Source organism: Heloderma suspectum, chromosome 6, assembly GCF_057233095.1.
Source record: "Heloderma suspectum isolate Gila_16-S chromosome 6, 16-S_ref, whole genome shotgun sequence".
NCBI lineage: Eukaryota > Metazoa > Chordata > Lepidosauria > Squamata > Helodermatidae > Heloderma > Heloderma suspectum.
Window position 1 is genome coordinate 125,416,872 of NC_139463.1, and position 26,267 is coordinate 125,443,138.

General features: G+C 46.7%; 1 protein-coding gene across 5 annotated transcripts in view; it reads left to right on the forward strand.

Moving 5' to 3' along the window:
• The first annotated feature begins 747 nt into the window (after positions 1 to 747).
• The window catches only part of LOC146343057 (Fc receptor-like protein 5), a 28,637-nt gene continuing 3,117 nt past the window's right edge, over positions 748 to 26,267 (forward strand). Inside the window, exons 1-8 of one of the 5 annotated variants that reach the window (XM_084806604.1) lie at positions 900 to 1,031; positions 1,145 to 1,177; positions 2,525 to 2,806; positions 6,720 to 7,016; positions 8,276 to 8,599; positions 15,254 to 15,379; positions 16,670 to 16,761; positions 18,958 to 20,305. In XM_084806604.1, coding sequence (XP_084662730.1) covers positions 1,007 to 1,031; positions 1,145 to 1,177; positions 2,525 to 2,806; positions 6,720 to 7,016; positions 8,276 to 8,599; positions 15,254 to 15,379; positions 16,670 to 16,761; positions 18,958 to 18,981 — 1,203 coding nt within the window. In that variant the 5' untranslated portion in view covers positions 900 to 1,006 and the 3' untranslated portion in view covers positions 18,982 to 20,305. Of the gene's footprint in view, positions 1,032 to 1,144; positions 1,178 to 2,524; positions 2,807 to 6,719; positions 7,017 to 8,275; positions 8,600 to 15,253; positions 15,380 to 16,669; positions 16,762 to 18,957; positions 20,306 to 26,267 lie in introns of those variants that run through there. The other 4 variants (XM_084806607.1, XM_084806603.1, XM_084806608.1 and 1 more) reach the window with 4 other exon arrangements.

Sequence of the window (26,267 nt, forward strand, 5' to 3'; positions counted from 1 at the left end):
TGGAGCATATTGTGATCCAGTGCTGGACCACTGGCCAGAAAGAGCCCACCTTCTTTCCCCCAAGCAACAGCTCTGGAAATGATGCCACATCATGATGTAGCATAGTTCCAAGGAAGGCCCATCTGTCACCAGGTCTTGCAGCTCCATTGCCACTTCCTGCAGTGGAGAAACCGAGTTAAAGAAAGACTGCCTTAAAAACAACAACAAAAATCTATGTCAACACTGCTTCCTTAGAAAGCCTTCCCCCTCCAAGATCTTCTTCCTGCTCTCCCACCTGAAGGTTTTTATCTTTCTGCCCTTTGCAACCACCACTTCCCCTCCCCAAATACGTTGAGCCTGAAGATCCGCAGTTACGGTTTGGCAGAAAGCACATCAGTAATCACGATCAGCAATTTCAGTTCAAGAGAAAACACATGGGCAATATGATTTAATTTGCAACTTTGGAAGGTTGAGATGGAAGATCCCAACTTGCAGTGTAGTAGATGGGGTCAGTGCTGCTGCTTTTGATGACCACTCTCTGCTCTCTTCCACCCCCATGAAAAATGTCCCATGTTGAGATCGAAATTACGGAACACAATATACTTAGGCTTTGAAAAGTCGATGTTTTCAAGTTGTGTGCATTCAGTGTCTTTCTTGTGTTTTCTTATTTCCAGCCACACATTGCTGCTGCTGTGTATGTTTGTGTGTGTGTGTGTGTGTGTGTGTGTGTGTATATATATATATATAGCTTTGGTTACAAGAAAGGAGGAGAAAAGCAAGAGGCCCAGCAAGGCTGGATGTGGTTAGCTGCTCTCAATTGCTTTAAATAACACCGCCACTGCCACTAAAGTCCATAAGCTGAAGTGTGTGCTTGGCTGGGGCCCTGCATGTTTGATGTTACACTTCCTGCCTTGGACTTTGTTGGAAGAAGGTACAGTTGTGGAAGTCCAGCTCATCACTCCTCCTGGACAAGAAAAGAGCGCATCAGTGGATCAGCCATATCACCATCAAGGGACTCTGACTGAACATGGGATTGCTTGCGTTGTTGACAGGTTTGTGACCATGTTCTTCCCTTTGCCCACCTCAGATGGGAAACTCAGCTTCCATTGATCTCTCCCCTCTTTGATTTCTCACTGGTTTTCACTTCTGTTCTTTTTTCTTCCAGTCTCACTCCTCCTCTGGCGATCAGCTTATGCAGGTAACATTGACTTTTGTTCCTGCTAAAATATCGTTGATTTCAGACAGTCTTGAAGGGTGGTGCAACTGGGAGCGCTAGTTTTTAAGAGTTTGGCACAGTCCTGTGCATGTGACAGCTCTGCAACTAGGGATGGGGGAGAAATGCATTCAGTTGGCATTTTAATGCAAACTTACCTAATTTCTCACTTTTGAGCCACTATGTGAACCAAAACCTCCTGGTTATCCTTCAAAATTCACACTTCTCCAAATTTTGGAATGGAGTTCACCGATCAAAAATGCATACAAAAAGAGGATCCAAAAATGCAGTATATTAGGGAAATTGCTTCCAAAATGTGTATATTGTGCAAAAATGAATACAAATGCATTGGGAGAAATGTGCATTGTAATGCTTATGAATTTTCATGCAAACTTGAAAAACATTCTCAAAGTTCGGGATGAATCAGACTGGAGAAATTCTCAAAGTTTGAGACCGACTGAACTTAAGATTGGAAAAATGAGAAACTGAGAGAATTTGAAAATGACTGATGCATCCATCCCTATCTGCAACAGAAAGAAACCCAACAGAAAGCTTTCCAGAGCATGTTGATGTCTCCCCTGCTGGATTTGTGCTTCTTATTCAGCTGCTGAAGGCAGAGAGAGGAACCTTGCCAATCATGGTAGCAGCAGATTCGTTGCTCCCAGCCATTCAACTGATAGCAACGTCTCCTGTTGGTCCAGGGCCATTCCTTGCTTTTCTTTCTAAGTAACCTCTGCTGTGGAAGACCCAGGCAAATTGTACCTCCTGGCAGAAAGTAGGAGTGCCTATTACCAGCTCCACTTGGTATGTCAGCTATGCCCTTTCCTGGACAGGGAGGGATAACCTGGCTGCTGTAGTCCATGCACTGGGAACTTCACATTTAGATTAGTGGAATGTGCTTCATGTGGGGCTGCCCTCATGCTTGGTCCGGAAGCTGCTGCCAGTGCAGGATGTGGCAGCCAGGATGCTGTGTGGGGTGCTTGGCTGTGCACATATTACACAATTGCTAAAGCAACTGCATGGGCTCCGTATTAGCTACCAAGCCCAGTACAAAGTCCTGCTGTTGGTATATAAGGCCCTGAACTCCTTGGGACCAGGCCAGATCATTGGAGAAGGCCTTGCTGGTTGGACCATGACCTGCAGATCTTGCAGCAACCAGAAGAGGGCCTTTCCCATGGTGGTACCCACCTTATGGGATGACCTCCCTCCTGGAATTCAGTAGGTGCCAATTTTGGCATGCTTTAGGCACCAATTAACTTTCTTTCAAAATGAAATACCATTTCATGATAACAACAACAACAGTCCAGTAATATTTGAATTCTTCCCTCCCAGCTCTATGTTTGGCTGTGACACCCCAGCATTTTCATTACACCACTGGACAGTCCGTTCTGCTAACTTGCTCACTGTCTGAAAACTTTAGAGTGGGGATATTCATCTTCTTGAAGGACAAAGTAGAACTGACTACTCTTGGGGGATCACGGCAGCACAGTTACTCCTTGCCATATCTTACTGTGAAGGATACTGGGGAGTACAGCTGCAACTACTGGAGGACCTGTCTTGATGGAAGAAATCATATATCCTTGAGGAGCAATGCTCTGTGGATTAACGTGATTGGTGAGTCCATACCCACAGAGCAGGCATGCTTCAAAGTGTAAGAGAATGTCATTTTTGTAAGAGAATGTCATTTTTGCTTGCAAAACATGCAAGCGTGCCCCATTCGAAGCTCCAAGCACGAGCATGAGCATGTGTCTGCTGAAAAGATTCACAAATTGTCAGACACATGCCTGTGTTTGTGTTCCTGATTCCCAGTTCGATTTGTGCAAATTTCCTCAGTAGACCGAATCAGCTCTGCTTTAGCCCTCTACTTTTTAACCCTCTACTCAGCACTGGTTAGGCCTCATCTTGAGTACTGTCTCCAGTTCATAGAATTAAAGAATCATAGAAAAGTAGGGTTGGAAGGGGCCTACAAGACCATGGAGTCCAACCCCCTGTTCAGTGCAGGAATCCAAGTCAGAGCATCCCTGACAAGTGGCTATCCAGCCTCATCTTGAGCGCCTCCAGTGTGGGAGAGCCCACCACCTCCCTAGGTCATTGGCTCCATTGTCGTTGTCGTATTGCTCTAACGGTCTGGAAGTTTTTCCTCATGTTCAGCCAGAATCTGGCTTCCTGTCACTTCAGCCTATTATTCCTTGTCCTGCATTCCGGGATGATCAAGAAGAGATCCTGACTTTCTTCTCTGTGACAAACTTTCAAGTACTTGAGGAGCGCCATCCTATCTCCCCTCAGTCTTCTCTTCTCAAGGCTAAACATGCCCAGTTCTTTCGTTCTCTCCTCATAGGGCTTTGTTTCTAGTCCCCTGATCATCTTCATTGCCCTCCTCTGAACCCTCTCCACTTTGTCTGCATCCTTCTTAAAGTGTGGTGCCCCGAACTGGACACAGTACTCCAGCTGAGGCGTAACCAGTGCTGAGTAGAGGAGAACTAGTACTTCCTCGGATTTGTAAGCTATACTTCTATTAATGCTGCCCAAAATAGCATTTGCCGTTTTCACTACAACTTGGCTTCTGGCTACAGGGATATATTACAGGGATATATTACAACATGGCAATGGAACCAATTACCTAGGGAGGTGGTGGGCTCTCCCACACTGGAGGCATTCAGACGAGCCATCAGTCAGGGATGCTCTGACTTGGATTCCTGCATTGGGCAGTGGGCTGGACTCGATGGTCTTATAGGCCCCTTCCAACCCTACTATTCTATGATTCTATATGTACTATAATGCTAGGATCCCATTTGCTTAGTTTGTCTCTTATCTTCAACTACTACCAACCATGTCTGGTAAAGAAACCAATGTTTCGCCTTTATCCAGCAGTTAGATAACTTTGGGCATGAGGTAGCTAGATCAGGACAGTACTTAAATGGAACCAAATATAATGAAATGTATTTAAAACTTATTTGTACCATAGAACAAATATTTATTTAGCAGGTTCAAATAGATTTTGTTCCATGCTTGCTTAAATGTTGCTATAATCTCAAGAAGTGGCAATTGCCTTGAGCTAGGTGTGGTATTGTGGTAGTTGAATTGCATGCTGTGAGTTGTAGAAGAGGCATGAAAAGGAGCTGGTAGACACAGGAAGTGGAGGAAACAGTCAGGGTGGCTGCAGACAGAGTGACTGTGTTGGTTTCACTTTTAGTTTTAAGTGTCTATTTCTGGTGTTCTGGGATTCTTACAATAGAACACTAGGTCACCTCCCTAGAAAATATGTAGCCCATTTCCCTTATACTAACTCCTCCCCAGTTAAAACCTACAAATTTGTTTAGCACATGGGTGGGGAACCTGTGGCTCTTGGACTACCACCCCCATAATCGCTTACCATTAGCCATGCTGTCTGTGGCTCATGGGATTTGGAGTCCAACAATATCTTGAGGACCACAGTTTCTCTATCCCTGGTTTAAAAGTGATTGGACTGAAGTCTTCCTTCTGGTCAGGTCCAACAGTGAAGACTCAGAACATAAAAGGTTTACATGCTGATACTCTCTGGCAACATCACAGCTTCCTGAGCTCAACATCTTGAGCTAACAGAGATGGTTTTAGCTCTCAAAGGACCGCTACAGAAGTCTTACTCTTCCTCTTCAGTTTCCATCTACATGAATTCAATCCTCAGTTGTCTTCTTTCTGCCTTCTCCTCTTCCTCTAGATGGTCTCTGCTCTGCTGACAGATTCTGAGTGCTTCCAGAAAACGGCTTTTATCCTGCAGTTGCCCTGCCTCATTCACAGAATTTCACAGGGGGGCCAGATGTCATCTTTAACTTGTAATCCTCCCGTGTTTTCCCACCACTTCTTCCACCTTAATGCTCCTATGTTTTACCAACACTGTTTCTGGCTTTTTTCCTACTCTGTCTGAAAGCACCCTCTGCCTCTGCGAGCACTCTGCTGCCCCCTTGAACCTCTTGCAGCTTTTCCAGCTCAGCTTCCTCTTGACAAGTCCTCTGGACCCTTCTTTTAACTCTACCTCCTTGAATTTCTCTTCTCAGGATTGACTGACTGTCCCACCCACTCTGACAGAGGTGTGCCTGGCCTTTGATTCCAGCTGCACCATCCCCGCCCCCCATCCATCCAAATGTACACCCTTGCAGATGGATCATTCATTGGCCTATGATTAAATTGCCAGTTAGAGGCAATGGAATGTCCATTCTTTGACCTATCGGTGACTGACTTCTTGCATTCTTTGTGATGCCCCTGTGCTGCATAAATGGACTTAAATATGCATTTAAGTCCAGGTGTGTACAGTCTCCCCTGGACTTAAACAGAACCCTCTCATGTGATAGCTACACCCTTGCCCACAGCAGCAGTATAGGAACATATGAAACCCCCTTATACTTAGGGATGTATGAGACATTCATTTCAGTTCATTTTTGATTAGGATTTACCTAGTTTGCACCTTCCGGACTGAACATGGAATTGGATGTAATCTGTGGTTGAAGTCCGTCCATCTCCAAGCTTGCAGTGTGAAAACTGCACATATAAAATGCACACTTCTGAAAAATGCACACAGACATGACTTAATCAATGGGAAAAGAATGCATACAGTTCAAAGACGCACACAACTGATCAGTACATTTGGAAAAATACACACAAAAATACTCACGGATTTTCATGCAAAAAGACAAAAAGGAAGCTCGTAATCTGATATGGACTCGAGCCAGAATGAGCTTTGAGATGGAATTTGGAGTACTTTGGAGAGCTTGAGCTTTGCTGATTTGCACACCCCTCTTTACCCTGTGCCTGACCCTTGGTTTGTCTAGCCCAGTATTGTTGACACTGACTGGCAGTAATGGTTCTCCAGGGTTTCAGGCAGAACTTTGTCCAGTCCTATCTGAGATGCCAGGGAATGAATCTTGAATCAGTGGATCAATGGATCTTGCCTGCAGAGCAGGGGCTCTACCTCTGAATTATGACCCCTCTGCTAATTTTTTATGGCCCCTCAGACTGCCAAATGAGGGCCACAATATAATATTGTTTCTTTGAACCTTTACAGGAGGCAAACTACAAAGTTTTTTATTTACCTAAGAATTTTAGCTGTTCATGTACAAAAAGATTTTATATAACAGAAAACAGTCTTTGGATAATACTTTGAAAAGCTTTTACTTCAAGATTTTAACCGTTTCTCCACAAAGATCACTTACAGCTTCTCTCTCCATGTTAGCCCAGGCATGTGGCCTAGATAAGAGGAAGAGAATCCTATTCAGAGTCAGAGAAAATAATGCGGAAGGAAAAGTAATTGTGGGGGTGGTGGGGTTAGGTTTTTAGAAAAAGAATGTTTACATGGGCCACTGTGACTCTCCCAGAAACTTACCGAGAAACAATCACAAGAAGGATTGTAAAGCACTTCTAAAATGGAAAGGTCTTATAAAACAAAAATGCTGACAGTACTACATCTAAAAACAGAGGTGGCAATTAGCTAGTTGGAGGGAGAGTTATGTGACCCCTTAAGGCTGTTCTTCTGTTTTTCTGTATTGCTTCTCAGTACCTCCGCCAGCTCCCAGCCTCTCCTTCGATCCTTCAGGACCTCTGTATCTTCTAGGAGAAAACATTACCCTCTGGTGTTCAGCTCCCAGGGACACTCAGGGTATGCAATACCAATTTATCCATCATAGAGAGAATCAGATCTCCGAAAGGATTCCTCATCAAAACACGAACGCCTGGCTGATCCTCAAAGCCATGAGGGAGAACTCTGGAGAATATACCTGCCAATATTCAGAGAGGGAATCCAAGGGAAATGTCTTTTCACAAAGAAGCCATCCTATCTGGATCTCAGTGAGAGGTGGGGACTTGTATCAGTTATGTAAGATTTGGGTCTGTATGTGTGGGGGCTATATTCATCCAGCCAAATTGTCACCTTGAGCTTGTGGGCCATATTTACATTGCTTGGAATTGCTCATGGAAAAAGACTCAGGGTCCTTTTCTGAAGTTTTGAAAGGAACAAGAATTTAGGAGTTTGTTACCTAAGAGGTAAGCCATCCTTATTTCCTGTTTGCTTAATATGATGCTCTCAGACCCCCTGCTCCAAGGGCCTGTTCTGCTACAGCACAGGAGCAATCATTACAGGAATGGGGCTTCTCTACAATATCCTTGAAGCATTCGTTCACTTAAGGAACTCCGTCTTACTTGGCTCCTCTAGGTTAGTGTCCCTTCTATGCTCCAGGCAAAGAACTTGTTTGCACCCATCATGTACCCTCAGCTCCTGCCCCACACGCCCAGTGTGAAATGCTGGATAGTCTCTTCCTACTGGATCTGGGCCACCATAACTTTGAGTGGCTTTAAGAGGTTCTGATTTAATTGTTTCCTTTGGTCAGGCTCATGACTGATGTTTGCTTGAAGGTAAATACCCGAGTTAGTTATGAATTTAAATTCAAACTGTTTCTCTCCTGCCTACTGAATTACTGCAGCTGAATTTCCACAGGAACTACTCCATTACATTGGCAGCACACACTACCCCAGTTCAGCCAATCTCTACCCACTTACCTGAACATATGATAGGGGCAGTGCTATGTAGCTCCACCCTTGATATCATGCATAGCACATCACTCTACCCCACAGGTGTCTGCATGCAGAGCATGGACGTCTGCAAAGTGGCCTTCCTTTGGCAGCCATCCTTGTGGACATTGGGCGGGGGAGGACAGGACATGCCATGTGTGATGTCATGGGGCTACACAGCATGGCCCACTCCCTGATAACGTGTTCAGGCAACTAGGCAGAGTGATGCCTGAACAGAGCTGTTGGTACTGTGAAATCCCTTACTCCAGTGCTTGCGGAAAGGAGAGGTGGAGGAGAAGGGTCCCTTCTCAAACTTCTCCTCCTGATTCATAATAAATGTTCCAAGCTCCATAACTTGCCGTGAAAGAGGCAGTTCAGTCACAGGCACACTGAGTTCTCCCAAATGTAATACCCATCTCAGTTCTACAGCTCTCTATAGCGAATCTGATGCAGAGATGATTTCCTGTTGGAACCCAGTAAGCCACAGACAGTTCACCATTTCAGACTCCCCTGTAATCATGTCTCCTCTGTGGATGCCCCCTCCAGATCCCCCTCCTCACCCAGTCCTGAAAGTGGATCCTCCGTCTGGAACGGTGAATGAAGGGGACCCCCTGCTCATTTCTTGTTCAGCCAGTGGGAGCAACGGTGCTGAGAAAATGTTCCATTTCTTCAGAGATGGGGTTGAGATGACCTCCAGCAGTGAAGGGCCTACGAGGAGCTCCAGAGAACTTGGAGACACCTCCTCAAACATGTCCATAAGTTTCTTACAGGCTAAGCCCAACCACAGTGGGGAATTTGTTTGCATATATGAGGAAAAGATGGGCAGCAGATGGGTCACCTCCCCTTGGAGCCAGAAGATGAACATGACAGGTGAGTGCCTTGGCAGTATCAGATGGGTATTTATTTATTTATTTATTTCATTTCTATGCCGCCCAATAGCCAAAGCTCTCTGGCGGTCCACAAAAATTAAAACCAAAGAGCACACAATAAAACAATGTAAAGCACATAAAACATTAAAACCACAGTATAACAATACAACCAGACTAAAACCTGGGGTAGCAGCATTTAGCGACTAGAGCTCACTTGGTACAGGCATAACCCTTTTCTTTTCTGTGCTTTATATTACATATTTTTGCACAAGGGAGATAAAACCACCCAGCTTTCCCAGTTTATCTTAAATACCATCTCCTGACCTGGCCACAAGTAGGAGCACAATGAATGGTGGCTAAGTCAGTCATAAAGGGCCAGGCTGGAGTGTTGGGACCTTGGAAAGCTCCAAGCAGACAACTTGAGAGCCAGTGTGGTGTAGTGGAGAGAGTGTTGGACTGGGAGCCGGGAGATCTGGGGTTCTAGTCCCCACTTGGCCATGGAAGCTCACTGGGTGACTTTGGGCCAGTCACAGACTCTCAGCCCAACCCATAACAATTTATTATTATGGGTTTATAATAATAATAAATAAAACCCACCTCACAGGGTTGTTGTTGTGAGGGTAAAATGGAGAGGAGGAGGATTATGTATGCCGCCTTGGTTTCCTTAAGGAGGAAAACAGGCAGGATAGAAATGTAATAAAGAAATAAAGAAATAAACTTGCTCTGACAAGATCTGGATGGAGGTCTTTCAACCCTCTCGGGCTGGACTCCTTCTCCCAAGCTCCTTCCCTTTCCCAAAGAGTTTAAGGAACAGTCCTCTTGCCAGGATCCCCAGCACCCTGACTTCTCTCAGTCACCTTACATCCTACGGGTTGCCCATGCTGGCAAGCACTGGCAAGTTCTCAGGGGGCTGCTCATGGGGCTTCTTCACATGGAGATTTTATCCTGCTTTTGAGACTGCTCACTCACAGAAGTGTGTGGGTCCTTCTCATGGCATCGTCAACCTCCAGGGCACATCCAGAGGTATTTTCTGGTTATTCCATGTTAAATAGATCCAGAAATAATGAAGTATTAAAATATGTCGGATTGTTGTGCTATCAAAACAGCCACTAGATGGCGCTGTTTCATCAAGTTCTGTGCAACCTTGAACATTTAAAAGTCCCCTCTCAGCAATCATGTGGTCACCACCTGGGAGCCCACTGTAAATGCGTAATGGCTCCGCAGCGGTAGGACTGCGGGGGGGTTCTTTAATGTAAAGGCAGCCAGGGAGTGCTGCAGGCAAGAATTTCCAGTCTGTGGAGTCTCTTACTTGAGGGGCTCCTGGCTGACAGGCTCAGAGTCAGGGTATGGGTTCAGCGCCTCCATGGCTTGTGCCTCTGGTTTCTTCTCCTCTCTGTTGGACTCCGGTCTTCTGCTCAAGGTTGGGGTCCTGATGCTTCCTTTCGTTCCTGTGTCAATTCCATCCAAATCCATCCATCCAAGAGTGCGTGTGCGTGTGTGTGTGTGAAGGAGGTGTTCTTCCGTGGCTTCTTCCCGTGCCTCAGACTTATTTTCTTTGAAATTTGTCAAAAAAGTCTGACTCTGGGTGCCTTGTGAAGATGATGCAATATGCTTATATTCTTTTTTCCCATTTGGGAAAACCTTTAGAGGTTGAGGTGCAACTTTTATTTTATTTTAATGGCAGCTATATACACCACCAGGCTGTAACAGAGGGAGATGAGAGGGGAAGCAAGGCCATTCCACCAGCCCTGCTGAAAAACCATTTCATTTTCCTCTTCCCTCCCCATCCCTTTTTCCTCGTGTGTTATGTCTCCTTATATTGTAAGCCTATGGACAGGAACTGTCTTGTTTAACTGATGGTTTGTAAGCTGCTCTGGGAGTCTTTTTGGCTGAGGAGCAGGATGAAAATACTGTAAGTAACGACATGCATACATACATACATACTGTCAGGGTGGAAACTGAGCCGATAGAACCCCAGAGCAGTTCTGATTCTGAGGAGGATCAGCAATCCGTGGGAGAGGAGCCCACTCATCCCTCACAGACACAGCAGCTGGCAGAGGTTCCTCCTGCCGGCATTCCTGAGATAGATAGTGACCCAGGCAGTGAGAGAGTGCAGGAGGGGGACTTGCTAGATGCTCAATGCAGATGCAGGGAGTGACGAGCGACGGAGGGAGCGGAAAGGAGGCGTAGCACCCGTTAGGTGTGCAAGCAATGGCTGCGTCCCGTGGACCCAAGGGAAAGAGGAAGGATCTCTCCCTAGCCCATAAGTTCAGGGTCTTCAAGTGATTCTCCTTCAAATGGGGACCAACTGCCTACCCAGAGCATAGGCTACTCCGCTGTTCATTGCTTAGTCGCTGGTGATTAGCATCTGAAAGAGTCATTAAGTTGTAAAAGGATTAAAGCCTTGAAAAGAATCCTTTCGTCTGTGTCTTGAGTTGGCTATTGGAGTCTATTGAAAGAGGCCGCTAGGGCGCTCCTGACACATACATAGAATGGGTTTAATCCAGTTAGATGCACTTACAGCACCATCCTATGCATAACTCAGAAGTTAGCCCCACTGAGTTCAATGGTAGGTCTGTTACCCAGAAAACCTCCCTCATCCATGACATGATCCTGGATGAGGGTGCAGACCTGGCATGTATTACGGAGACCTGGCTGGCCGAGGCTGCTGCTCCAACCCTTGCAGCCATGTGTCCAGCTGGATTTTCGTATGCACAGCAGCCGAGGGCTGGGGATCGGGGAGGGGGAGTGGCTGTTATCTACCGAGAGTCCTTGGTCTTCACCAGACCCCCTCTCCGGGAGACCAAGGTTGCTGAGTGCATGTACTGGAGGTTGGACCCGAAGGGCAGTCTGGGGATTCTGCTCGTGTGCCGTCCACCCCGCTGCACGACTGACTCCCTGGCCGAGGTGCTTGAGGTGGTCTCTAATGTGCGTGTACAGTCCCCTAACTTACTGGTGTTGGGGGACTTCAACATACATTCGGAGGCCATCCTCACAGGAGCACCTCGGGACTTCATGGAGACCATGGCCTCCTGGGAGCTGCACCATATTCTAACTGGGCCCACCCATGTAGCCGGTCATGCACTAGACCTTGTGTTTGTTTCTGGAGAAGTGGGGAGTGATCTGGAAGTCGGGGGTATATCCACCACCCCCTTGTCATGGTCAGATCACTATCTGGTGACGTTGGACTTCTCGGTTCCACAACCCCTCCGCAGGGGTGGAGGACCCATTAAAATGGTCCGCCCCAGGCGTCTTATGGATCCAAATGGATTCCTGAATGCGCTTAGGGATTCTCTGGGGCATGCCAACGGCCACTCGGTCGAGACCCTGGTGGGTGGCTGGAATGCCGCAATCACTGGGGCATTAGATCAGGTGGCTCCGAAACGTCCTCTCCCACTGAACAGGGCTTGGACTGCACCATGGTTCAATCCGCGGTTACGAGCTCTGAAGCAGGAGGTGAGACGGCTAGAGCGCCGGTGGCGGAAGTCTCGCTCCAAAGACGATCAGACACGGGCTAGAGCTGTATCTTCAGCCTATCACATGGCAGGGAAGGCAGCAAAAAAGGAATATTATGCTGCCTCCATCGCATCTGCAGAGTGCTGTCCCAGGAGGCTGTTCCAAGTGGTCCGGAGCCTGGTCGGTCCTGTGGCTCCGGAACCACTGGAGCATTCTAAGGCCTCCTGTGAGGCCTTGGCAAGGCACTTTGCAGATAAAGTTGATCAGATTAGGTGTGTTACTCTGCACGCTGTGAATACAGTTAGTGAGCAAGAGGCGGCCTGTGGCAACCCGGTTTTGTGGGATTGGTTCCAGCTTCTTCCTCCTGATGAAGTGGACAAGGTGCTTTCATCGGTACGGCCGACCACCTGCTTACTTGATCCTTGCCCATCTTGGCTCATTATGAGCTGCAGAGAGAGACTGGGTGAGGGGATCAAGGCGGTGGTGAACGCCTCCCTTGAGGAGGGAGTGATGCCATCAGCCCTCAAGGAGGCAGTGGTAAGACCGCTCTTAAAGAAGCCCTCCTTGGATCCTCAACTTCTGAATAACTTTCGCCCAGTCTCAAATCTGCCATTTTTGGGCAAGGTGATTGAGCGGGTGGTGGCGGTGCAGTTGAAGGCACACTTGGAAGAAACTGATTATCTAGACCCATTTCAGTCGGGCTTCAGGCCTGGGCATGGGACAGAAATGGCCTTGGTCGCCTTGGTGGATGATATGAGGAGGGCTCTGGATAGGGGTGAATGCTCCTTCCTTGTTCTCCTCGACCTCTCAGCGGGTTTTGATACCGTTGACCACGGTATCCTCCTGGACCGCCTGGAGGAGTTGGGCATTGGGGACACCGTATTGCGGTGGTTCCGGTCCTTCCTCTCCGGCAGGTACCAGAGGGTAGCACTGGGAGAGGAGGTTTCGGACCCGTGGCCACTTACTTGTGGGGTGCCACAGGGTTCCATCCTCTCCCCGATGCTATTTAACATCTATGTGAAGCCACTGGGGGCTATCATCAGGAGGTTTGGGGTGCAGTGTCATCAATATGCAGATGACATGCAGCTCTACCTCTCATTCAAATCTTCACCAAGGTTGGCCGTAGAATCCCTGTCCAAATGTCTGGAGATGGTGAGTGGCTGGATGGGGAGGAATAGGCTGAAGCTGAACCCTGACAAGACCGAGGTACTTTTGGTGGGAGACAAGAGGAGGCTGGGGGATGCTGACCTGGTGTTGAATGGGGTATGGCTACCCTTGAAAGACCAGGTCCGCAGCCTGGGGGTCATTTTGGACTCCCAGCTGTCCATGGAGGCTCAGGTGTCAGCTGTGAGCCGGACAGCGCTGTATCAACTCCATCAGATACGGCGGCTGCGCCCCTTCCTTCCCGACCATCTGCTCCCATCGGTAGTACATGCCCTGGTCTCCTCTCGTTTAGACTACTGTAATGCGCTCTATGTGGGGTTACCCTTGAAGACGGTTCAGAAACTGCAGCTGGTACAGAACGCGGCGGCTTGCCTGATTAAAGGCAGCCGCCGGCGAGATCATATCACTCCAGTGCTGAGGGAGAGGGAGAGGGAGAGGGCCTTCTCTGTGGTGGCCCCCACTCTGTGGAACTCCCTCCCTAGGGAACTCCGTCATGCCCCCTCTTTAATGAGCTTCCGTCGTGCATTAAAAACGTTGTTGTTCAGGCAGGCATTTGGGGTGGGTTAGGGTATTTTAGAAAATGTTTTTATTGTAGAATTTTATTGTTTTAAACTGTTTTTATTGTATGTTGTACATCGCCCAGAGTGGCTGGGTGACCAGCCAGATGGGCGATTAATAAATTTAATAATAAATAAAAATAAATAAATGGTATTTAATCCCAGGCAAGTGTGTCTTGGATTGCAGCCTTAGGCCCCTCTGAAATTAATACGAAGAGTTAGTCCTGACTTAAGTCTTGGAGGGAGCAATCCTATCTGGCATGATGGCCACCTCCGAGCCTGGGGGCGACTGCCTATCCAGTGCAGGGCAGGAGGAGTGGTGAGGAGCGGATCTCCTCCTCTCTCCCCCCACCTGGCGTTTGCGGCTAGACAGCTGATTCCAGTTGTCTAGCCATGGGACCTCGGAGCGCGGGAAGCGGCAGCTGGACAACACTTAGGATGTGTCGTACCAGCATTTCCGACTTCCTCGCCCCGGCCCGCCCCCAGGAACGCCCCACTTTGGCCTCTCCATGCTCCTCTTCCGAGTGCAGAGTGCGGGGCCATTCTGTGCTGCCTACGAGGTGAAGCGGGAGGGGGTGGAGGTCAGTTCTTCGGGAACCGTCCTATCCTATGGCCATCTAGCCACTGACTAGTGGCCATAGGATTGCACCCTCAGTCTCCTTTCCTTCCTTGGTCTTGGTCTCACCCTCTGTGGTCACTTGGGGACAGCATCTGGCAGGGCTGTTTCTGTGGCCATCTTATATGGGGAGGGAATGGAGAGAAATGGGCGAGGGGACTTTTTTTAGTTGCTTCTCCCCAGCAATCAAATTTCCTTCTTGCATTCCTTGATTGGTTAAGTTGGAGCACCGTTACCACCTAGAAATGGTACAACATCCTTTTTCATTTATACAGATGTTTTAGGGTGAGGATATGCTTTTAGTTATAAGTAGGCGGTTTATTAACTTTCAGGATTTTTACAACATAATTTGTCATTCAGTCGTTCATTCGTGTCTGACTCTTCGTGACCCCATGGACCATAGCATGCCCGGCCTTCCTGTCCTGTGCTCTCTCCCGGAGCGTGCTCAAGTTCATATTCATTGCATCGGTGATGCTATCTAGACATCTCATCCTCTGCCGTCCCCTTCTCCTTTGGCCTTCAGTCTTTCCCAGCATCAGGGTATTTTCCAGGGAGTTTTCTCTTCACTTTAGGTGGCCAAAATATTTGAGCTTCAGCTTCAGTATCTGTCCTTCCAATGAGCACTCAGGGTTGATTTCCTTTAGGATTGACTGATTTGACCTCCTTGCAGTCCAGGGGACTCGTAAGAGTCTTTTCCAGCACCACAGTTCGAAAGCAACAACATAATTATTTAGGTTTAAATGTTACAAACTGTCACTGAGAGTTCAAGAACACGTGTCTTCAACACGTGTCTTCAAGAACACGGCAGATTAAAGATCCAAATAAATACTACACAATCCCACGCCTCCTTTGCTCTTTTCAGTTCTGGAATTAAATTCCCATCACTGGAATATTTACTGGGAAGTATCATTGGGTTATCTCCGCTTCGCCATTCCACTTTTGATCCTGATGGTCCCACTTGCTTTCTGTTGCAGGAGGAAGATGAGTGGTAGGTGATGGGGCTTGTGGCATCTCCTTTAATTACATGTAGGGATGGACAAATTAGAATATTTCTGGTCCATATCAATTTTGCATGATGTCAGTCGTAAGTCTGTTCAGTCCAATTTCCACATCAGTCTGTGATTTAAAAGAACCACACAAATCTGAAAATTCATGTTTATTTTTGTATGCGACTTTCCCTAATACATGCATTATTGTACAACACTTTCCTGAATATACATATTTTTGTATGCAATTTTTGAGCCAAGAACTGCATCATAACATTTGGAGAGGTGTGCAGACTTAAGGGTGACAGTATTCCAATAAACACATTAGTCTCGGAAATGTGAATTAGGATGATTTAGGGATGTACGAAACCCTACCTGACTCTGCGCCAGGCAATCCGCGGTGGGGGGGAGGTGCTCCGTCCCTCCCTCCAGAATCCTGCCCGGCCGGCTCCGCTCTGCGGCCAAGCCGCCAAGCCGCCGGCCGACTCCGGCCGCCCGCAGCCGAACATCCGGGCCCTGCAGGGATGCAAATGGCAGCTGTCGTAGCCACCACCATGACAGGCTACGTAAATATTTACGTAGCCTATCACGGCAGGGGGAAAAACCCCAGCGTACGCAAATGGCGGTAGCCACTGCCATTTGCGTACACTGGGGTTTCCTCCCCCCCCTCGCCGTGATAGGCTACGTAAGTATTTACGTAGCCTATCATGGCCTCCTCAGGGACGCAAATGGCATCCCTGCATTAGCCGTTATAGCCTACGTAAGTATTTACGTAGCCTATCACGGCTATTGAGAGGAGGAAGCGAATGGCAGCCGCAGGATGGCCGCCATTCGCAAAGCAGCATGGACAGGAGCAGGTAAGTGCTACGTTTCGTGCGGCTTTCATGGGGTGAGGGCGGCAGGGACTTCGTCCCGTGCACCTTTCGAGGGTTGGGGGGGCGGGGGGCTTCATTCCGCAACGGATTTCAGGGGGCCGAATGCACTGGCATTCGGCCTCACCGAGATCCGTTGCGGAATTCTCTGACATCCCTAGGATGATTTGCTTAAATATGTGGACCAGACAAAATGCTCTGCCATACCTAAACCTAATTATATGCCCTGGAAGGAGGGTGCTGACTAGGCAGTGGTCCATTTTGCTTTAAAAGAGTGAGTTGCCAGGAGACTGCCCCCCCCCCACACACACTTTCTGATTTGGATTAGGGTTGAGTTTTGCAAGACAATAGATAAGAAGGATAACTAAGTAATACATTCCCACCCCTTCTTTTCTTTCTCTATCTTTATTTGCAATTTAGAAGCACTGAAATGTCAGCAAGAACCTGAGTCAGGAAAAAGTAAAGAGTTAGACCATCTTGGAACACTGGAGGCCCAAATGGTCGCACTACAGGTAAGTAGGGAGATTCACTTGTAATTTTCAGTCCATTTGTGCCTGGGCTTCAGAGAACCACCCACAGTACAGATATAAAGCAGTTCAACCAGTATGACATCCTTGAAGGAACATCAGAAAATTATGGAATTTCTCCCCAATTTTTAGTTATGGCAAAAGAAGGGGAGTATATAATCATCCTGGAATTCACCGCTACAGGAAGTGGTGATGGTCAGTAGCTTAGATGGCTTTTTAAAAAAACTAGACAAATTCCTAAGGAGGGTTTTGTCAAGTATGTAAGTCATGAGAGTGACATGGACCTTCCAGGTAAAGATTCAATCTGTCACTGAATCACCAGATACTGGGTGTGCTGTTAGAAAACTGGGCTAAATGAATCTTTGATCTCAATCTCATTCAGCAGAGTTATTCTTACTTTTGGAAGGGTATTGGCAATTCTTTTGTCCATTGTCTTATATCAAACGTTTCTTGAGGCACCCCATGAGAGCTGAATTGTTTCGCATTTGTAAACATACCCTAAAACAATGCTGAAAACTAAAGGCTCCTTCAGAATGGGCTCCTGAGCCATCCAAGGTCTAATGTCACCTTCCTCTGCCCTCTTCTTTACAAGGGCTCAGATGTCACCTTTTAGACTAGACCACTCAAAAAAACTGAGGAAGGTGGTGGTATTTGAGGGAAATTAAGTGTAACTGGATATTTCTAGATCGCTGTTTTTTTTTGGGGGGTGGTGGTTAGTAGGTTGGATGCCATCTTGGAAAATGTCCACCAATTTCCCATTTGTGGTTATCATTTTTTTAATAGCAAGTATTTTGTAGGCATCTTCACAAATAATAACTTTAATTTTTAAAAATCAGTTCATAAGCAAAAAAATGTTATGGATTTTTCTTTCTATAGTGTCATGCCATTTTTTTTTCAAACTCATGAAATTCAAAGCCCAGAATTTTCTTTCTTTCTTTTTTTTTTACTGCAACATGAATTTTGGCAACATGATCTATTGCTTTGTCCTAGGTTAGAGTGATGTGCACCACTTCTGGGGAAAACATGAGTCCAGTGGACTCTTGCCCTCAGTGCAAATACAGCAACCGCAGGCCAGCTGAGACATCTGTACACTAGAAATCATGTATCATGTCTTCCTTTCTTTTTGTCTTATTTTATTTATGTTCTACCCTAACCAATAACAAAAAATTCTCTGGGTGGATGACATGATAAAAGAATAAAAACAGTACACAATTAACCCCCCCCCCCCAACAATCGGCACAGCAAATGTTATATAAAATATTTAAAAGCAATCAGCACAGTATGGGAAATCTAAGCTGTAAAATCTAAACTGCCTGGGAGAAAAGGAATGTCTTTGCCAAACACTGAAAAGCCAACAGTGTGGACACCAGGCAAGCCTCCTTGGGAAGGAATTCCATAAGTAAGGCACAACAACTAGGGATGTATGGATGGTGTAGAATCTGTTCTGTCTGTGTCAGGTGCCTTTCATTCTGTCGTCCACCCATTGACGGAACTGGATTCTTTAGTTTCCAAATTTGCACAAATTCACATGGACAAATCCCCCCCATGCGCAAATTCACAGTTTAGTCTATGGGGGAAATGCACATTTTTGGCCAGGTTTTAAATGTTTGTGTGTTTTTCTATGACAAAATTTGCACAAAATTTGGGAAATTTAGAAAAATGGTCCATGAGTTCGTGGAATCTGCCTGACAGGTGATTCATAAATCTGAGCTCATTTGGTTCTGTTGTGGATCTCTCCGACATCCCTAACCACAACTGGAAGGCCATCAGTCTTGTAGCCACCCACTGAAGAGCTGGCTTTTATGGGATTGCTTCTTAGGGAAAGGATTTCACATATAGGCCCCAGAGTGAGGTGGTGGCTGGTATGGACCTCCAGAGAGCTCGCAAGATACAAACCCCCTCACTCCAAGGGATCCTTCCTCAGAGTTAAGTATTGTGGTTGAGGTGGTCCTGGAGACCACCTGTGTTGCAGTGGAACAGGTGGTCTCCATGTCCACCTCACCCACAATGCCTTGCTCTGAAGAAGGACCCCTCAGAGGGAGGTGTGGGAGGAGCAGCAGGAGGGGGATGACATGTGTCCTCCCACCTGAGGGAGTGGGACAGCTTGCTCCACAAAGGGCAGAGAAAACTTTGATGCAGATTCACAACTTATTGTTGCAAATAAGCTTACCGTTTATGCAGTCCAAACTCCAGATGGCTCCCTAGAACTGGATGATCTCTCTACTGCACATGCCTAGCTGATCGCTTCCTTCCTCTACTGCACACTACACTGAAGAGTCATAGGGATCTCAAGGTTCATCCACATCTTCAAAGCACAGGTGTTCATCGTTAAACTGCTCTCAGTATCGTGCAACCCAGCCTGTCGACGTTCCCATGGATTTTGCTTTGAGGGGAAGAAGTGTTTGCGACAACGGGGGCAACAATGAACCGACTGGGCAGCTGAACAGATTTCTGGGCATTGCTCAGGATTCTGTGTATTGTGTGAATGGAGAGAAGAAGTTGGCTCCCAAGGACATCAGTAATCAATGCCTCCAACCCAGGATACATTGCAACAACATCTGAAAATAATTTATGATCAGAACATGGTATGGAAGCAGCCGTGTACACTAATTCCTGTCATTTCAAGTCCTGAAGGCATGGGATGGGCACTTGAAAGTGGAGAACTGAAACCTGTGCTGATGATAGTTGATGCCATCCCCAAACCCTGCAGAGATATTGGCCCTAGGCAGGTGTTTGCCTACAATACAATAAGTAGGGCTAAGCTGGGGGACAGGACAAACATGAGCATATATGCCTACCCCATCCCATCCCAGCATCCTTGTACCTCTGGCCCTGGCTATTCCACAGCTTGCACATTCAGGGTGAAAATCTGAAAAAGTACTTGTGAATGCGCTTACAAAGCTCCCATGATTGGAAATCCTGATAAAGGTTTTGTGGATGAAAGGATGTGGAATACGTCACTGGAAAATGACATGTAACATAAACTGTAAATGTTATCTTGGAGATAGCACATCTGTCAACAGACCGATGGGCTGAACTTGGAACTTCTGAGCTGAACAGTGTTTACTGATCAGATTTCTCTATATACCAAAACATAACATGGGAAATAATAAAGTTCCTTCTAACTGGAATGGTATCATGTCCAGTTTATAATTCTCTTACTGAAACTTCATTCAGGTTATGTACTGGTACCTTAATATTGTTCAGGTGAGCCAGAGAAAGTTTTTGCAGGAAAACTATACGTCCAAACATGTATTATTAGTATGTTTAAAGCACCACATACTTTCAGATGGAGATATTAGAGATTTTTGAGAATTGTGAAGGTCACAACTTTGGTAATAACATAAATCGGCTGTCTTTGCTGAAAAATGCAGCAAGATGAAGAAGGCTGCCATTTTTTTCAAGACAGCAGAGAAATGAGGCATTGAAAAATTTGGGAACCTACATTTTCAGATTCAGGAGATTTTCTTTCAGCAAGAAGACCCAGGTTTATTTCTGCATTTATTTATGAAATTAACTACTTGCTTTTCATTATAAAATAATCCTAAAGTGAGGTGCAACCAATAAAACACAATAAAATCATACAACGTCAACCAAAAAAGAACATCAAACAGGGTAGAACAGTAACACAGATAAACAGTAGTTTACACAATGTAGCAAAAAGAGAAAGAAAAGAAAAGAAAAGAAAAGAAAAGAAAAAAGAAAGAAAGAAAGAAATTCAATTGAAAGCCTGGGTGAACAAATAGGTCCTTCATTGGTACCGGAAGCTTGTAAGATTCATTCAATGTCAAATGGGTATGAGGGGGAAGGGAATTCCATTGTTGGGATGCCTGTTTTGAGAACGCCTTTTCTTGGGTTGCTGGGTATTGAACCCCAGGCAAATATGGCACCATCAAGAGGGCACCCCCAATCAGATCCAAGCAGGTGCATAAGGGAGAAGGGGCTCCACCATGTATCTGGGTTCTGAGCTGTGTTGGGCTTTCTACATCAGCCCAAGCATCTTGAACCTGGCTTGGTAGCTTATTGCGAGCCAGTACAACGTCTTCAGAAGTGGCGTAATATGTTCCCACTCAGTGGCATTTTGCACTTGCTGCAGTTTCTGGGCCTACAGCACAGGCAACCCTGTGCAGCAAAGTGCATTGTGAAATGGTCCAGTCTTGAGGTTATCAGTCCATGGATCACAGTGGCCAGGCTATCCCTGTCTGGGAACAGCTGGATCTGGTGAACCAACCGAAGCTGGAAAAAGGCATTCCTCAATGTGAAGGCCACCTGTGCCTCCACAGACAATGACAGCTCTAGGCACACCCACAAGCTATGCACCTGCTCCTTCAGAGGGGGTGCAACCCCATCCAGAACATGTCACTTTCCTAATTCCTGGACAAGAGAACCACCTATCCACAGTGCCTCCATCTTGTCAGGATCCAGCCTCAGCTTATTGGCCCTCATCCAGTCCACCACTGCATCCAGACACTGGTTTGGGGCCTGCACTGTCTCTCCGGACTCAGATGATACAGAGAACTAGGGTTGCATACTGTCAGAATACTGATGCATTCATGTCCAATCCTCCTAATGACCACCTCCAGTGGATTCATACCTATATGGTACCCTGAGGGAGTCTACAACTTAGGAGGTGCAAGGCAAGCACATAGCCCTGTTCTCGGAGATCTCACTGCTGCCGCCCCTAGGATCTTCCGCCTGAGGGGGCCACCTCACTTTGCCTTGTGGTAGTGCTGGGTCTACACATGGGGATACTCTTTCACGGTATAATTGGCAGGAGCAAACTGGGGAAGAGAACGTATGGAAGTCTGGCTCACTTTCCCCCGGCTATTAACAGAACAGTTGAAGAGAAAAAGAATGCCATTGTATCTGGGGTGGGGTGGGACTCTGCTACTGTTGAGTTTAGTGAGAGATCTGTTATCTCCTGAAAAAGCCAGGCCGTAGTATTTCTGTGGAAGAACCATTTTTAACTCAACTCTCTGTGGAGTAGTGGAACAAATGACAATTTAAAACTATCTCACATTCCAGGATGTCTGGGAGACAGTAGGAAAGCTGGTGGCAAAACTGAGGATACTTTTCAGACTTCTAAATATGGTGCAGCTATGAAAATGGGTGTTAAGGGACAGGGAAATTGGTGGAATCAGCAATGAAAAAGACAGAGAAGAAACGTAATGTTTGATTTTCAAGTTGGTGCTGCCAACAGATTCAGCCTTTTCTGCTCACTGCAAATCAGGATTGAAAATGTATTCCTGTTATGGATATTTATTCATCTTGCACCACCTGCGTACATCGCACTTTGCAAAGGACAAGAAGACAGGTCTCTGCCCCAAGGGGCTTAAATGTAGCAAACAGACACAAGGGAGATGACAGAGGAAGGGGAGGGAAACGGGGGTAGCTGAAGATGGGAAGGATATGCAGCTACTGCAGTTAAACTTGGCTACAGAAGGATATTTATTTATTCACTTATTAATTAATTAATTAATTAATTGCCCATCTGGCTGTCACCCAGCCACTCTGGGCGATGTACAACAATAAAAGCAGTTTAAAACAATAAAATACTACATTAAAAACATCATATTTCTAAAAAATACCCTAACCCACCCCAAATGCCTGCCTGAACAACCACGTTTTTAATGTGCGGTGGAAGCTCATTAAGGAGGGGCATGGCGGAGTTCCCTAGGGAGGGATTTCCACAGAGTGGGGGTCACCACAGAGAAGGCCCTCTCTATGACTAATATGGGGACTATTGTAAACAAACCGCATCCTGAGAGCATTAGCTAGTTGGGTGGTATAAAAATCTAATGAAGGATGAACGAACAAACAAGCAAACAAAACAAGGGGATCTGCCAAAGCTGCATAGAAAACTTGGGTTTGGGGGAGGGATCTGAAGGAAGTGCAAGGGTTGGCATTGCAGAGGGACTAAGGTGGCAGTGTCATACAAAGGAGCAGCACAGGAGAAAGCGTGGAGTCACGTGAGTGAGTAGGAGCCCTTCCAGTGGCTGAGGGGGCTAGTGCTGGACCAGCAAAGGCCACAGGCAAGAAAGTGTCGATATATAAGGGGTGGATATAGGCACGGGTGAGAAATTTTGATGCAACTGTGTCCAGTTTCACACTTCCAACTATGATGCAAACTGAAACTCAGTTATCCTTTGAAATTCACACCTCTCCAGATTTTGCAGTGGAGTTCTCTGCTCAAAAGATGCCTACAAATATGTGTGTATTAAGGCAAAATGCACATAGAGATGCATTATTAGTGAAAGTAAATGCATCATATTGGGAACATGGCTTACAAAACTGTGCATATTAGGCAAAATCATATTCAAAAATGCAAGTACTGGGAGAAATGCACACATAACTGCATATTCATTTTTGTGGAAACTTAAGCGCCCCACCCGCCAAGTTCAAGATGAACCAAACTTGAGGTTGGAAAAAAGTGAGAACCAGAGAGAAACCAACATGGACAGATGTGTCTGTCATAGGGGGACAAGGGATAAGGCCGCAGAGGGGGTTGGAGGCGGTGGAGGCGGGTGGCTCCGATGTCAGTGGGATGAAGAATCCTCTCTGGGTTTAGTCAGAACCCATCAGAACTCTAAAGGAGCTGTCCAAGGTTCTGAACCCCAGCCCCCAAATAGGTGCAGCACCTTGGATAGCTTCTGTAGAGTTCTGACTGAAACCCAGAGTGGATTCACCCCCCCCCAAACTGACATTGAGCCACCAGCCTCCCCTGGAGGTAAGGAGAGAAAGTTTCTGCAGGATCTGGGAGCAGAGAAGGACCCGGTGTAGGGATCTGAGGAGGGTGTCCTGTGCTCAAAGCCATGAGAGGGGGGAATAAAGTTGGTAGCAGAATGCTGGATAGGAGTGGGGGGGGGGCAAGGCGAGACAAGACCAGAGGGGAGGGAAGTGCAGTAGTGAAGGTGAGAGGGATGCCTGGGATTGGGAATCAGGAGATGGGAGTTCAAATGTGGGCAAGGTGCCCCCCGCATTTTTTGCAAACAAAACAAAACATAGTGATGATGGTGGCAAAAGAAAAGGAGCTGCCACAAACCCACAATGCAAATGTCTCAGAGCAGCTCTGTAACCGCTCAGCCACAGCAGTAGACAGCAACTGCACACATCATGGGTAGGTTAACCTACAAGACCATGAAGCTAAAACATATTTATTTGCAGACGATGTAGCCCTAACAGTTCTTGAACCACAAGAGTCATTAATAGGGGTCCTTGAAATCACCGAGGACTTTAGCAAGGTGTCTGGTTACAATATGAATCCAGTGCAAACAGAACATTTAACTTTCTTCCTGACAAAGAAATTCACCAGATCCAACATTTAATGTGCTTCATAGCTGAACATAAAGCTATCCATTATTTGCGGATTTGGTTTTCTTGTAACTTCAAAGACTCAAATAATCTAAACTGAAAGAAAAAGAGGTTGAAAGAAAAATTCAAGCAAAGCTGAATAGATGGTCAAAATTTATTTTGTCATGCTTCAGATGAATAGTAGCTATCAAGGTGAATGCCCTCCTGCAAATTATGTTTTGTAACGTGTGTGTGTGTGTGTGTGTGTGTGTTGCAAATCTGCCCAGTGCTACTTCAGAATCTGATATGAAAGAATGGCAAGATATGATTAATAATTGTATTTGGGGGAAAGAGAAAGCTAGGGTTAATTTTAAAATAATGTGGACATTTAAGGAAGGTGGAATTGCAGCTCTGGACACTGTAGTGTTTTTTTCAAGCTAATTTTTTAAAATGGATAAAGATTTGGACAGGTTTGAAAGTTCTCAAGAAGAGACATTTAGATGGGAACACTTGAGTAAGCAATCAGAAGATGCAGTCCTGTGGTTACATCCTAAGAACAGAGAAAAGCGATGGGGGAAAGCTCAACTTTACCAGACATTCTGAGGATATGGGGCAAACATAGGAAAGTATTGTGCCCAGATAAGTCACCAATCTCTTCTGTTCTTTTTGACCCCAATTTCAATAAGGATGGACAGCCTGGATAGATGCCCCCCATCTGGGTCCTCTGGGCCCCCACCAAGCTGCTGCCCCACTTGCGCTCTCCTGGACCTGCTCACAAGTCCCCCCCCCATGCTCACTGAGCTGCCCACACCTACCCAGAACCGTCCATCACTCCCATGGTCGCCATTTTGTGAAAAGGATGTGTGGCCTCTGTGTGGCCTGTCACATTCCTTTGTCCTCTCCCTTTGCAATCAGCACACTCTGAGATACTAGGCTTCAGGCTCACTACGTTCTTAGTTGACGACCAGGTTCATTACAAATGCAAATCCTAGGAGACTCTCAGGCTACAAAGGAAACAGCTACTCCACACAATTACAAATACCAATAGAGGAGCCGAAGTGGAAGTTAGAGAAGTTGCCAGAAGTTTGAACAAGAACTTCCTGGGTAGATTAGCTTGGGGGGGGGATGCCCCTCCCTTACAGTTGCTCCCACCTACGTAGGCTAACACGCATAGCCAACCAGGTGGAGCGTCTGAGCTCCACCTCTAACTTTTCCCGCTTTGCTCTGCGCTGGACCCTAGTATCCCTCAAGTCACGCCCCTTGTTCTCCTCCTCCCCTGAGACCTGAGTTCTCATGGAGGAGGAGAGGGGGGCACCTCAGGCCAAGCCATCTGTGTGCCAAGGTCTTGAGAAGAAGGCCTTGCCATATCTGAGTTCACAAGGGAGGGACCCTCCCCCAGTTCTGGCTGTTCCCATTCTGAGTCTGAGCTGCTATCTCTGCATGCTCAAATTCATTCCTGACTTGGCCTTCCCTTCATAATGCACTTCAGGAAGAATGTGCAAACCATTCTATGTAAGTGCGCTATGTCAAGGGTTATACCATTTTCGGTTTCTTTGGCTTATCCTTGTAACATCTTTTGAATTATGGAACATGACATAAAGGTTGTATATGCATATTTGATATCTTCTCCCCCATGTTGTTTTCGATTCAAAATACACATACATTTTTGTATATTTGTAAAAGCAGAATCCTGTCCCTCTAAGAATCCGGTCCCCTGAAGTCCGTGGCAGAACAAAAGACTCACCTCCGCCACCTGGGGGAATCCGCGCGGGGCCGGACCCTACCTGCTGCCGGTCGGCCGCTGCCGCCTGTGCTGTCTGCTCCTGCCTGTCTTCAGACGCAAATGGCGTCCAGTGTAGCGGACGCCATTTGTGTCCCTGCTGTTTGCTGTGATAGGCTACATAAATCTTTATGTAGCCTATCACGGCAAAGAGCAGGGACGCAAATGGCGTCCGCTATGCTGGACGCCATTTGTGTCCAAAGACAGCAGAGGATGGACCAAACCAGCAGCTCCGCGGACTTGCCAAGGAGCGGAGCCAGCCAGAGGGGATTCCGGGGGGCGGAACGGATCAGCTCTCCCCCTGTGGACCCCCCTGCAGACTCGGGGGTGAGTTCCGTACACCCCTAGTCCCTTCCATGTCGCAGACATGGTTCATTTCCCCCCTAGCAAAGCGTCAAATGATATTCCAATTCAACCTGAA